At 46.4% G+C, this 14,827-nt stretch overlaps 1 protein-coding gene across 7 annotated transcripts in view; it reads left to right on the top strand.

Annotated features, from left to right (window-relative positions):
* Nucleotides 1-14,827, top strand: part of ZNF618 (zinc finger protein 618) — a 178,819-nt gene that overhangs the window by 95,390 nt on the left and 68,602 nt on the right. For 6 of the 7 annotated variants that reach the window (XM_084299154.1, XM_084299150.1, XM_084299153.1 and 3 more), the window contains exons 4-5: nt 1,849-1,926; nt 10,280-10,318. In XM_084299154.1, coding sequence (XP_084155280.1) covers nt 1,849-1,926; nt 10,280-10,318 — 117 coding nt within the window. The remainder of the gene's footprint in view (nt 1-1,848; nt 1,927-10,279; nt 10,319-14,827) is intronic. The other variant, XM_084299151.1, reaches the window with a different exon arrangement.

Below are 14,827 nucleotides of genomic sequence, written 5' to 3'. Positions count from 1 at the left end.
GCAGAGGAGGAGAGAAATACAAGAATTGGGGGGGGGGGAGGGGGAGGTATGTGTGTGTGAAATCAGCCCAGAGCCCCTAATTGGTTTTCATCTATTTTTATTTTTTGCAGTGCTCTGTGTGTACGCAGCACTGTTGTAGGGGCATGGGTGGGTGGCAGTTTCAGTTTGCTGGTGGTACAGCTGAACCTCAGGCACTGAACAAGGTTATGGGTTGGAATGGCCCAAATGATCGGGAGCGCACTCATCTTCTGGCCGTGCTTGCTCTGGGACTCTAGCTGGAATAGTTTTCAGAAAAGAGCTGTGGAGATTCGCGATCAATTTCATCAGTCTTTGAGCATGGACAATGAGGGCTGGCAGATGCTGCTGACTTGCCATCTATTTGTATCTGTATACAGGAAATGCGGCTAGGTACAATGTAAGAGGCTGTGGAGCAGATCACAGTCAACTGACTACAGTGTCCGTATTTTAGAGTGTTTTTCCAGATGTGTTCTCCTGTGTTCGGGCTATAGCGAATTGCGTGTTTGAGCATCAGTGACAAAGTATCCTCCCAAGCTCAAAAGAGAGTCCTAAGTGATGCTAACAGTGATGGGCAGGGAATTCAGCATGGCTGTGAGATGGGAGGAGGGTTGTTTTCTTCAGAAGCTGTAAGCAATAGGACATGGAGAAGAAAGAATGTGTGTACAGTGTGTTCAAAAAACATGTTTGATTTTGTTCCTGGAAAGACCTTACTCAAGAGTAACACACAGTAAGTATTGCTGTAATGTGATGTTTGGAAGTGTTTATTTGGACGTGAGCGTGAATGTTGTGTTCTTGTTTGTGGCTCATCCTTGAGTTTTGCTGTTTCGCATGATCAGGAAGATTTTTCCAAGGTTGCATGCATGTCCATGGAAAGGAAATACTCCGTTCACACTAAAGAATCCTCAGCCCTGCCTTCTCCCACCTCCTCTTCCAGTGAGTGCTGTCCTTGCTCTACCAGATAGGACATACAGGATCTATTACTTACCTGCTGATGGACAGCTAACAAATGCAATACATTTTGCAAGTGAGAGCTTTAAAGTCTAACTTACAGCCTGTTTGCCAAGATGGAGTGGGAAAAAAGGGTTGAATCATCTTAAATAACAAATCTGAGGAAATTTTTGTCTGCCTGTCCAATAAACAGAAGAGGCTAAATTCATTGCATAATTTCATCATTACAAATGATTCTCCCAGCTCTCTTTCTCTGGTTTCATTTCAAATGACTATTTGCAGATGTGTGTTTTCTGGAATTAGATACACAAATTGAGAAGAGAGACTACTGTGGTCATGTGATTTTCCTTAAAAAGGTCAAAAGTTCTATTTGTATCTATTTGGTTTCCTCTGGGTGGATATTTACCAAATCTCTGTGGGTTTCCTGAGAAATTTGTACATTGTGCATTTCTTGAGAAATTTTGAAAACTACTTGCCTCAAGATAACATACTGCCTTCTTTTTTTCAGTTGAAAAGCTTTTTTCCCATTTACTAGGAACTTACTGAAAAGTAATTCAAGGTTATTTCTGTCCATAGGAAATATTAGTCATTATTATAAAATTATAAGTCAGGCTATTTTGAGAGTGGCTCTTTCATGTTAGCAAATTTATAAAGATATACTGAAAATGTAAGTTCAGGGTAATATGCCAAGGAATCTTAAATAAGGCTGTAAAAGGAATAGAGTCTGCGTAGTGATTTCCTGCATTTATCTCCATGAATCTTCCAAAAATTACTTTGTTGCAAACTGCATTTTTTTTGTCCCTGGTTTACGGATAAGTTTATGGTGAGGCTGTTTTTCCTGATCTAATATGGCGTTGTATGCTTTTCTGTCTTGTTTTTCAGGATCTTATGAGTGTGGAATATGTGGGAAGAAATACAAGTATTACAACTGTTTCCAGACCCATGTGCGAGCTCATAGAGGTATCTCTCTCCTGCTCAAATATTTGGGAATCCTGGGGTAACATTCAAGCTCAGGGAATATTTTGGGGAAGGCTTTGAAGATTGCTCTGCCACTTCTCTGTCTGTCACTAATGCTTCTTTTGGGTAGCCCGTTTGTAGGATAATCTTTTTGGCTCTCTGATCTCTGTGGCTCTCCACTCCAGCAGTATTCCTCCTGAAGTTGTGACCAGCCGCTGTGCTTGGTGCAGTAGGATAACTGCAGTATTTACTGCACGGGGCTGTTTGCGGCATTGCTGTGTGTTGGGAGAGCTGCAAATCACTAAGTCTCTCCTGGCAGATGAAATCATGTGCCAGCCTCAGGCACTGTAGGCACCTGCCCGAGGTGTTATGATCCACCCCTGCTGTGTCTAGGTGGAGGACGGTTACAGACCAAGGCAAAAAGTTCAGGCAAAATCCAGGACTTCAGGATGTTCATACCTGTGCAGAGGGTTGTTTTTATTCATGGAAAAGGATTACACACAGTAAAACGCATCAGGTGCTGATGTTCGTTACTATTTATGGATGCCCACAGTACAGGCTGCTGAATTGTGTATCTCACTTTATGCTGGCAGTGGTATGCTTCTGTATTTTCATGCTACACATAAAATGATACTTGAAATCATCCCCGTGCCCCTGCTGAGGTCACTTTCCAAATGTATTGTTTGCATGAAATTTCTTGTGCTTAGTCAGAAGTGATTTTCTTTTTCCTGAATTTTCTGTAAGTCTGGCTAATTTCAAGTTACTTAATTGCAGAAATGGGGAAGTTTTGCTTGGCTGTTTTGTACAATTAGCGTAGCATGTATAATTTGGAGAAATACTTATCTAAAATAGCAAAACCATAGGGACTTGAAACTAGATCACAAGCCTTTCGGTGTTTTTATTTTCCACCTGAGTTAAGCACTGAAGTGTGTCAGACTTGTAGGAGCATCTGCGATATCTCCTCATTTTTCACTAGCAATATTAGTGTTCTTGGTCTTCCATTAAACAATTAACTGGGATGTCTGAAGGCACATAAGGGAATCTCCCAATGAAAACTGAAAATCTTGGAATAATGAATGCTAATGTAGTGTTAAATCTTAAATGCTTAAACTCTCAGAAGTCAGCAAATGCACAGCTGAAAAGGAAGCATGCATCTGAAACTTCTCAGAGTCTACAGTCACAGTAAATACTTTAATTGCATGGTTGCATAGTTCTTGTGTGCTGTTTAACATCATAGAGCTTCTTCTGTATCCTTAGATAGATGCATAATTGGTTTTTGATACTGGTATTTCTTTCTAAATGCCAACAAAACTCCTAGAAGTCCTTTAAATAACTGCTACAAACTAGCTTCACTCTGCAGTTGAAGAAAAAAATACATAAAATAATAGTGAGTGGCGACTGCCCCACCCACTGTAGGAGAACATCAGGTTTGTGACTGTCTGAGGAACCTGAATATGGTTCCTGGAACATACCTAATCCTGAGGGCACTGGCAGGTGAAGTTGCTAAGCCACTCTCTCCATTATATTTGAAAAGCTGTGGCAGTCAGGGAAAGTCCCCAGTGACTGGAGGAGAAGCATAACCTCCATTTTGAGAAAGGGTGAAAAGGAGGATGCAGGGAACTACACATTGGTCAGCCTCAGTTCTTTGCCTGGGGAAGATCATGGAGCAGATCTTCCTGGAAGCCATGCTAAGGGACTTGGAAAACTGGTGATGGAGACATCCTGCGTGGCTTCACTAAGGGCGAATTGTGCCTGACTAACTTGCTGGCCTTTTATGACAGATTGACAGCATTGGTGGACAAGGGAAGAGCAACTGATGTCATCTACCTGGACTTGCCCAAAGCCTTTGATATGGTCCCACGCAATATCCATATCTCTAAATTGGAGATACATGGATTTGATGGGAGGACTATTTGGTGGGTAAGGAACTGGCTGTATGGCTTCATCTAGAGAGCTGTGGTGAAAGGTTCAATGTGCAGATGAAGACCAGTTATGACAGGTGTCCCTCAGAGGTCTGTATTAGGATCAGTACTGTTTAATACTTTCATTAGTGACATGAATTGAGTGCACCCACAGCAAGCAGGTTTGCAGATGAAACCAGGCTGTGTGATGCAGTTGACATGCTGCAGGAAAGGGATGCCATCCAGAGGGACCTGGACGGGCCAGAGAGGTGGGCCTGTGCCAATTTCATGGAGTTCAACAAGGCCAAGTGCAAGGTCCTGCACCTGGGCCAGGACAATCCCCTGGATATGGAGCTGTTGGAACAGGTCCAGAGGAGGCCACGAGGATGATCAAGGGGTTGGAGCACCTCTCCTATGGAGACAGGCTGAGGGAGTTGGGGTTGTTCAGCCTGGAGAAGAGAAGGCTCCAGGCTGACCTTACAGGGGCCTGACAGTGCCCTGGCCGGGGCGGGGGGGACACGACTCTTTGCAGGGAGCGGAGTGATAGGGCAAGGGGTAATGGCTTTAAATTAAAAGAGGGTAGGTTTAGATTAAATATGAGGAAGAAATTCTTTACTCAGAGGGTGGTGAGGCCCTGGCTCAGGCTGCCCAGAGGAGCTGTGGGTGCCCCATCCCTGGCAGTGCCCAAGGCCAGGCTGGATGGGGCTGGGGGCAGCCTGGGCCCATGGCAGGGGTTGGAACTGGATGGACTTCAAGGTCCCTTCCAACCCAAACCATTCCATGGTTCTGTGATTCTAATAGTTTGCTGACATACAGAGGGCTTTACTGTTGCCTCACAGCATTGCAATAATTTTATAATAATGATAGCAATATTTAAATTTGGGACAAGGATTGCTTTTATTTTACCTCTCTCCAACAAGCACTGTGGGATCCTTACTGCAACAGGAATTTGTAGGAGCTACATTAGTATGAGATCAGCTGCTATTGTGTGATTCAATTTACTAGTATTTATATATTTATTTATATTGCAAATGAAATTAAGGTATGCATCAAATGGTCTCGATTCATCACCATACACATGTACAATTGATATCTGTAGGTTTACCACAAACTCAGTGGAGACATTGTTTTGCCTTTTGCTTCTAAAGTCTTTTTTATGTGTAGCTACAGAAGATGGAAATTTTCAAAATTTTGTATGTGGAAATTTATTAGTAATTTTCATGTCAGCACTGGAAAAGCACAATTTATGTATGTAAAACTTAGAAAGTGTTGTTTTATCTTGCTGTAAATTGATGCATGCAGTGGTAACATTTAAAGTGCATTTAAATTGCCTAAAGACAATAAAAATCAAAATGAGATATTTATTCTTGTATACTAGTCAACAAGAAATCAAATTGAAAATTTGATGCAACTCTGTAAATGTGATTCTCCAAGAAACAGTCCCCGAACTAGCTGCTTAAGCAGTTCAGAAGTGTACCTATCTGCAGACAAATAATATACTATTGAATGTGCACGTCATGTATACCTAAAAAAATAATAATAAAGAAGGCCTATATGGAGGAAAGATCTGTGTCCTATTATCCATTGAGAGTCAGACACAGCTGAGCCAGAAACAATGCTGGAAATAGCAGAAGACTGCAGGACTTAAAGAAATTTTGTTGGAAGATGCTTTTATTGCAACAAGTATCTAAGGTTTTATGTAGAAGCAGTGGCTGGTATTGGCCACCATAACAAATATGAGATAACCTTCTGGTTATCACTGAGGGTGTGATTCTTCACTCTTCATATTCTCCCTGTGAATCTGCAGTCCACGTCTTGGATCAAACCCCAAAGCACTGGCAAGCCAGCTCTTCTAGTTCTGCTTGTCCCCGAAGTACTGTGAGTTGAGCTCCCTTGGCCTATTCTGTGCAATCATCAGCTGCCAGAAATGCAGATCCTGGACCCTTTTGACTGGGCAAGGAAGGAGCAGTGGCAGGACCTGGCATTCCCTCTTTGCCTGATGGTTTTTCTGAGCATCAGCCACCGCCATGTGTCAGACACCTAGTACCTGCCTTTGCCTGAGGGTTTGGCTGATGCAGGATCAGCTCTCCAGCTCAGCATCAAAATAACTGGAGCAAGCTCAGGCTGCTTTTCTTCTCCTTGGGTGCTTTCTTCCAGGGCTTTTTGGGCCCTCAAGCAGAATTACCTACTTTTTGTTAAGCACTGAAGGATATCCCCCTTCCTCTTGAACAGCCCCACTGCTTTTTGCTTTCTTGTGACATTGCTGTGTCACTAACAGGATTTGTGTAGGCCCTGCAGATGGACAGAACTGGTGATCCAGTGGGATCATCAGCTATTTCCTGTCGTGGGAGAGGAGAAAGGTTCAAACCTGATCAACACAATTACTTTGGGACAGAACAAATGAAAAAGCATCTCTATAGCCAGCCCTGCTGTTCTCAATCAGTGACACAAGTTCTGTTCCTAGGAGGGGAGGTTGAAAGGTCCCAAATTGTCCTTGCTTAGCACTGGGTTATTTCTAAGCTCAGTTTTGTGCAGCCTGGTATCAAGGTAGCAGCAGTAGCTGGGGAGCTTGGGGCTGGTGTAGGCATGGGGTCTTTGACCCTCTCCCTTTTTGTCCTTAATTGTCAGATCATTGGTTTAGCCCACACAAGACCTGAATTTGTTCTCATCCTTTGAGTTGTTCAGTTCCACGTTGACTCTCACTTGGTGACATCTTTAAGGTGTAAAAATCACACTCTGTAGTGATCATTTTCAATAGAAATTTCCTATATTTTTCTTTATGTGCACTTGCCTACTTGCTGAATGTCCATGGCAGAGAAGCTGTGCTGACAGTGATTTTCTTCAGGCTGACTTTTTTTCTTCATCTGCCTTCAGGAATGGTGGTTTCTTAATAAAAAACTGGGCATCCTCATAGTTTATTGAGCCTTCTCTATGGTGCTCTGCTTGGCTGGAGGAATTCAGGGAGCGATTGATCTCCTGGTACTTTGCAAGTGCTAAGGGTCGAGGTAGCTCTTTGTCAAAGAACTGCTGCCTTGCAGGCTCCCTTTCTGCTTTGCTCTGAAAGCCCAGTTGCAGGCATGGGAACCCCATGTAAAGCTTTTACTCTGCCAAGAGTCAGGTACGTAGGTAAGAAATTTGCTCACTACAGATTATCTAGGAAGAAATGAAAAGATTGCAAGAAATGAAAAGAAGTGAAAAGGTTATTACCCTGCGCCTCTCCAAAATGCAAAAAATAAAAATAAAAATAAAAATGTTGGGCTGAAAGGCTCCTTTGTGAGCTGTTGTGCAGCCCCACGGGACCAGGGCTCCTTCCTCTCCCTGCAGAGCTGCTGGAGCTGGGCTGGAGCAGAGAGGCTGCAAATTCCTGGTTGCACTGGTGGGCACTGTCCCAGCTGTCAGCATGGACAAACGTTGCTGCGTCACCTACAGGAAACCCAGGCCTCAGAAATGTGTTGCTTACAGTACTTTTTGTTTAGCTACATGGGGCTTTTCAAGTCATTGGAAGGTTTGGAGTCTCTTCAGGAATTAGTCAGCTAGAAAGTTTTGTTTTGTACGGTTCAGTTGGATTTGAGCAACATGAGCAGCGAAACATCGGCATGGTTTGAGTGAGGAGAATTATTTCACTTTTAGATAACTCAGAAATGGCTGAAATTACTTTATTAGACTTTCAAAAAGTAAATTAAAAAACCTCTGGGCTGAGGCCAAGCAAGCAAGATTTTTACCCAATGGAGAATTCTTCAGAAAGCAAATGAAAGAAAATAGCAAGATTCAAGTTTAACCCTCGCAGGATATATCGCCTCCGCTGTAATAATTGGTGGAAGTTCCCTGTTTCCAGATAAGCATTTCTGGGCTGAAAGATGATTTTGCTTGAGCTGTTTTTCTTTATTATTTATTGACATTATTTAGTTGCTGCAGTGCCTCCCTGAGAACAGACTGGTTCTCTGTTACCTTTCCACATGCGTGTGCTAGCCCAGGGCCTGATACAGCACTGTCAAGGTAGGGTTGTTGACTTCAGGTGAAATTTCTAGTTTAACTAATTGTTTGATGATCTGAAAAATTCTCAGAGCTTCTGGAGTTTCTGGTAGGTGCTTTGCAAGAATGGCTTCTGCTTAGTTCCAAAAATATGAAAAGGAAGATGGCTCATTCAAACTGTGAACGTGGAAAAAAGCATTTTTCTTATGTGCATGTTTTTGGAGTGTTGAGTTGGAGCAGTTCTGTGATTGAAACAATTTTGAGGTGAGAAGTTGAAAATTAATAGAGAAATAACCATTCTTGAGGAGAGATGCTGGTTTTGAGCTGAAGAAACCTGGGTTTCATTTGTATGATTATCTGCTGCTGAAAAATCATAGGATATTTGGGGCAGGCATTTCACCCTCTGTGCTGCATCCCAAGCATCCTTTTTTTTTTTTTTTTTTTTTTTCCACTATGTATTTCACACTCTGTGGTAAATTTTTATAGGAGATACAGAAAGTTACTTGAGACACAGGAGTTAACAGTTAACTTGCTTACTTTCCAGCTCTCCTGCTGACCTCCCTACTCTCACTTTTGCAACTTTCTCAGAAATTGGTCTTTTGTTTAAAGCTGCAATTACTTGGTCTCAGCCCAAAGGTGATTTAGAATGGGCTGTTAGGGGATTTTTAGTTGTTGTGGTTTTTTTTTTCTTTTTTTTTTTTTTCAATGAAGCCTTTAGTCTACCTTATGACTAGGAGTAACAGCATTTCTTAACACAGTACAGAAATGGCTGCTCTTTAAACCTCTGCATGTTGCTTGATTCGTGTTATGTTTAACTAAAGTACTTTTAAAAGCTATTTAAATGACAGAAATAGTCTGGTGCATGCATACTACATACCTTTTATGGTCTATTTATGTCATTGTCTGTGAACGCCAGAACAGTATTTTGCAGAACTCCATTGTGCCACAGCTAGCTTTCTCCTTGAGTGATAGGTGGTAATTCAAACAAGTAGCAGCTGTGGAAAAATACAGGGGTTTGACTTTTGAGGTTTTGCATATGATACTGAGGCTTTCTAATCTGGCCCCTCAGTTTATGAAATTGTGCCAAATTAATTGCATACTCTTTAATCTTGCTGCCTAGAAAAGTGATCTAATCGGGCAGGTTAATCAGGAAGAAATGTACAAATTCATAAATCCACAGCCATTTATTTGTATTCTTTTTAAGAAACAAGAAGGAAATTAAATGCAAACAGTGTTTATTACTTAAGGTTGCAAATTTTAAATTTAAAAATGCTGTGACATTCCACAGCTGTGGTTTTCAGAGTAATGCAAGCATGATTCCAAGAGACATACGGAATATTTTGAAATGTAGTTATGTTATTAGATAACGTGACATACGGTATATGCAGCTTAGGATGAATATGAAACACTTCAAAATGGCTTGGAAGTCCTAATCATTTATGATCCTTGACTTGTAACATTGGGTTTTGTTTTCCAGCTTGCAGCTTTGCCCATTGCATTCATTTAGGGCTTGAATGTAATCTTTGCTGTGTGCTGCTTGCGGTCACACGTGCTACAGTGGAGGGGGCTTTCTCTCCCATCTTTTCACATATGTCTTCAGTAAAGCAGGATGGAGTAGCCCCGGGGGGATTCCTGTGGCTCATGGCCCATCTCTCACAGAGGTTTGCCTTTGCTGTTGGAGGAGGGGACACAGTCTCCAGGGACATGGCAGCAGAGCCGGCTGTGCATCTCCCAGGGGAGACCGAGCTGGATGTGTTGTTCACCATTTGCTTTCCTGGGTTGACAGCGTTTGCCCAGGAATTAAGCACATGAGCGATTTCCACAAACCTTCAGCAGAAATTATGAAACGTATCATCATGAGCTCCACGAATAACACTGGGACCATTAGGCTGTGTCAGTCAGTCCAGGCACACCTCAGCCACGACCCCTCTGCCCTGAGATACATGGTCCCCTACTCCGCTGTGACCCAGGCTGGCCTGAGACCAGAGGGGTGATAGCACGGGCTTTCCCAGGGGGGCTGAGGCCGTGCCAGTGAGTGTCCCACAACCTGGTGCTGCCCGTGGGGCCCAAGAGGGCTCTGGATGGAGCACCTCTGCTGGGCTGAGCCAAGCTGGCGATCAGACCCTTACACATAGCACCTCAATGAAGCCTGCCACAGGCTGCCAGAGCTGGGGGGCTCGCTCCTCAGGGTCCAGGCTGCTCCCTGGGGTGCAGGGTTGGGGTAGGGGCACCCTTGTAGCCGTCCTGCTTCAAAACCAAGCTTCTGCGACACTGCAGAAAAAGTTTGAGTGGTGGCAGCCCCTGCAGGCATCGTGGGCCGCTGTGGTGGGGTGCCGCTGTGTGGGGTGCTGCTGTGTGGGGTGCCGCAACGCGGCTAGAGACGAGCGAGCGGTCAAGATGCTGGGGCAGCTGCGAGGCTGCGTGCTCTCAGACGTGGGGCAGAGTCTGCTGTCAGATCTAAGTGCAGCTCTTTCTCTTTGCAGACACTGAAGCTGCCTCAGGTGAAGGAGCCTCACAAGGCAGTAAGTACTCACGGCGCTGTGTGCGCGTAAAGGGGGGACCGGGGCCTGACGTGTGCGAGCACCGCGGGCGCGCAGGGTGCCCGGGGCGCTCGGCTGGGCGCGCTCCCCCGGCGGCACGGCCGGGACCGGCTGCTCACGGCTCGCGGCCGGTGCCCGGTGCGGGGAGCGGGGATGGCGGACATTCCAGCAGCGGGGCCGGGAGGCCCAGGGCCCCTGGGGGCCCTTCCCTGCAGGCTGCGGAGCGGCGGCTCGACCGGCAGAGGGCGGCCGGCGCCGCGGAGATGGCGGCCTTGGGGCGGTGGCGGTGGGCGGAGTGGCGGGGGCCGCCTCCCGGCTCGGCGCCCCCCGGCCCGCCGGGAGCGGAGCGGAGGGGCCCAGGCAGGTCCGGGCGGCGCTGAGGGGCTGGGGGGTGCCGAGGGGCCGGCCGGAGCCCCGCCGCCCTCCCCGTCACGCAGCCCTTCGGGGCGGCCCCGGGTGCTGCTGAGCTCTCCAGGTTGATCGAGTCATGTAGGATTTTTGAACCCCAAACCCGCGATGTGGTTCCGTGCTCCCTGGGGAAAGACACTGATGGAGTGGAGGGGGTCAGCGCAGGGCCCTCCGCTAGGAGCGGGGCTGGTTCTGCCCGGGGACGGGGCAGCAGGGACCTGGTGGCACTGGGAGGACAGAGCCAGGCGTGGAGGATGAGAGGCAGCAGGCGTAAGCTGGAAGAGAGGCTGCATGTGAGGAAAAGTTTTCCGCCATGCTGTGGAGAAGGTTGTCCAGAGAGGTTGTACCTTCTCCATCTTTGGAGGCTTTCAAGACAAGTCTGAATAAAGCACTGAATAACCAGGTCTGAGCTCAGATCAGACCCTGCTTTGAGCAGGATGTTGGCCTGGAGACCTCCTGAGATCTCTAGAGACCTGTGTTTTTTCCTGTTAGGTAAGAACCATGAGTTTCACTGAAAAGGTAAGTTACCAGTCTTACCAGTCATAGAGGATGGCTTGGAAGTGCCAAACTGACCCTGGCTGGGTTAAAAAGAGGAAAAAAAAAAAAAAAAAAAGACAAAGAAAAAAAGAAAAGAAAGAAGAAAAGAGAGAAGTTGGATAAATAGTGAAGAATAAAAATAATTAAAAAGTACAGCTACGCAATGTTTTTTAAACTGCTGTTTCATCAGTCCCATTCTGTGATAGGTGAAGAGTTGGAAATGAGCATGAGGGAGTCCCGGCGTTCTGCCTGCAGGAGCAGGGCTGACCATTCCGTGCATGGGTGAAGGTCCTCAGCCCCTGGCTGAAATGGCTGGGTAGTGCCCCACCATCGCAAAGCGTGTACCTCCTCATGCCCACAGGACAGGAGATGGGCTCTGCAGACAGGCCCTTTCAGGCCCCCTGTGACATAGGGTCTGCAGGACCAGGCAGAGAATAGACGCTCCTTTCCAGACTCGCGTTGTCTCTTGTTCCATAGCTGCCATGCTGCTTGTTGGTGTTTCACTTATCCTGAGTCTTTCCAGGCTCATCTCTTGCCCCCTTGCTTGAATTTTGGCATGTTTTTTCTTTTTTTTGTAAGTCAGCTTTCCCCTTCTTACCTGTCAAAGGAATGTTTTTGGCTGAGATAGAGGGAGGAATGGACAATAAGAGGGGAAAAGTGTGAGGGTTTGTGCCCCTGCTGTGTGGGCAAACCCTGCATTGTTGGAGCTGTAGAAGGATTTATGTGGACAATAACAGCCTCTTGTGGTTGGTGGCTGCATCTCAGAGGCTGGAGAGAATGGAAAGTCACAGGCAGAAAAAATCACTGGGAGAAGACAGTGACAAGAAGCTGCTCTTTATACCAGGTTTCGTAGGAGCTGCCTTGGTAGTGGTGGAGGTGCATCAGCGAGCAGTAAGAATGGCAGGGACTGCTTCTGTCTTTATGCAGGGCTATACGAGTCTGCCTCTGTGCCATCCCCAATGCACGAGTTACTGAACCCTCTTTAACCTACCACGCTCAATGCTCTCCCAAAATAGTCTCACCTAGCTGAAGAGCTGGAGGCGAGACCAAGCCACCAGAGCAGGGAGTTGGTGGGTGCAGAGAGGGAGGCCACCGCAGGCATCCAGCGCGGTGGAAGATCAGCTGTGCATGTCACCTGTCTTGCAGCTTGAATGTGAAACTGCTCAGCCAGTGCTGCTGTTCCTAACTGCAGATGATTGTAATTTCCTGATGAAGTCATCTTCCTCTTCCCCTCCTTGCCGTTGCAATGAAATAATTCAGCTGTCTTCTTTCTTCCCTGTGCCCTCTCCTCTGGAGCTGGATTAAATCCCTAGCCTTCCCTGGTTGCCTATGCATGGCTCTTCTCCTCTTTTTGCTCAATGGCCCTCTTGTTTTCTTGTCGTTCTGTTTGCTCATCGTATATTTTAGGAATTTTATTTATCTTTCCTTTTCTGCTATTTTTATTTTGCCTGCTCTCCAGTGCTATTCCTCTGTGACCCGATTTGGCTGTTTATACCCCTTCTGTTACAGACGTCTGTATTGTCCAAATCTTCCTTTGCTATTTCTACCATGTTGGGAACCTCTAGACTCTTGGGCTCTGCAGACATGGTTTGCTGCCTTACAAAATGTCTCAGTACTTAATGGATACAACAAGATCTTGTTTTCTCTCATGTGTTTCTCCGTGGGTCCCTGTGGCATAGATTGCATTCATCCAAAACTGGTGTTGATGAGGGTCTTCTTTGCCCAGCACTGGGTCCTGCACGTTTCTAAAAACTTTTTTCTCCACAGTGACTTTCTGACAGCAGCTGTTACTCACAGCCACAGTGGGCACCTGGAGGGGTTTGGTGAAGCTCCTCCTGTCCGTGGGTAGTGGGGAGATATCTCAGCTGAGCCTCTGCGGAGTGCAGCGAGGGCACTGTGGCTGGGTCCCAGGCTTCCTGGAGCTGCGGTTAGCGGCGTCGTGTCATGTGGACTTACCCCAGAGCAGTGACCTCTTGGGAGGTGACATCCTCATCGTGCCAGGTCATGCACGAGTTGTGCCTGGCCTGCTCTGGGCACAAGGGGGTGAAGCTGTGAAGTAACATGCCTGTGCCTTCAGGGCTGAAAGACTGAGGAAGGAAGGGGCTGCTTCGGGCAGGGCTGGCCCAGCCTTCCATGGGGAGAAGGGAGCCGTGGGGTGAGCTGGGGTGCAGCTGAGGCCAGTTGTTAGTTTGCTGCCTGCTTGAAGAGGAGACATTGGTGTTTAGACTTTCCAGCTGGGAGGGCACTTTGAAGGCTGCCTCGAGGAAAAACTGTTGGCTATTTGCAGCCTTGGCATGTTAGTCTATAGATTGTGTCTCAGGGACTCACTTTTCTGTTGTGGATCCGTTCTCAAAGTGACATAGATCTGTGGTGCTGAGGAGAGGACAGTGCCCTTGGGGACACAGCTGCATGACTTTGTGAGCAACTTTTTAGCCTTGGCTCACGATCCAAGACCAGAATTCCCACATGTAGAGTGAAGAAAACAATGCAACCCACAGTGCTAATGTGTTAATAAAAAGGATTGTCAAGCTGTTACCAACTTTGACTGACAGGGAGGAAGGGAGGAGAGGTTTTGAAAAAAAAAAATAAAAAAATTGATACTTTTTCCTAGGCAGGGATGACCAATTTGACATCTAGGTCACTGACTTCCTATAGAAGGGTCTAGCAGTCTTTCCTGAGATGCTTTTCTCTCTCTCTTGTTTGCTCCTGACTTTTCAAAGTCCTCGGGAAGAAGGTGATTGTACTACATCTGCACCATCATTTTCCATGGAAATTCCATTCATGTTTCAGGGGGTTACAAACTTTGTAAAAACAATCTCCCTCCTGCTGCTCACATACCACGGGAAATTCTTGGCAACCTGAGAGATAGCTAAATAAAGCCACTGGCAAGCAAGGGTCTGAAAACCCTGCCCCAGCAGGGACAGTGTGCCAGGGACACAGCTGCGGGCAGCGTCACCTCAGATGTGAAGGCGTCTGTGCACTGTGCTGGGTGTGTTCGGTGTGCACATCTCAGGCTGGAGACAACAGTTGTAAGAGCTGAGCTGTCACCAGGGTTGGATGAGCAGTCCTACCTGAGCCAGTGCCTAAACTGGATTAGGAGGAAAACCCAGGATGGGCTCCGTGCTACCAGCTCCTTCTGGGCTCATCCGCAGTGGAAGGGAGGGAGGTAGAGAAGTCTGAGCGTCCCCCAACAGGGCCCTGTCTCCAGTTAGCATAGCTGTGTTCTGTAACTCTGCTACATACCATGGATTTTAATAGTCAGGCTGTTGGATTTTGGTATTACTATTCTGTAGGAAAGAAGAACTTGCGTGTAAGAACATGTGCAATGCAACCAGAATTGGCTTGCAGAGCTCAGAGTTAGACTGTCAGTTTTATGGTTGCTCATGAAACCTTAATTCATCCTGGGACTGGGTAAGCATTTAAGCTCTTGTCTACATGCTTACTACTGCTTTTTCTAATGGTGTCTCTGCTGCTTTGGACCAGCATATGACAGAATTAAAAGGTCGCTCCAGCAACTGTTAATATCACACTTGCCCGATTACAGCT

The sequence above is a fragment of the Netta rufina genome (assembly GCF_964035555.1).
Source record: "Netta rufina genome assembly, chromosome: 20".
Lineage (NCBI taxonomy): Eukaryota > Metazoa > Chordata > Aves > Anseriformes > Anatidae > Netta > Netta rufina.
This window is presented reverse-complemented; position numbering and strand designations above follow the sequence as displayed.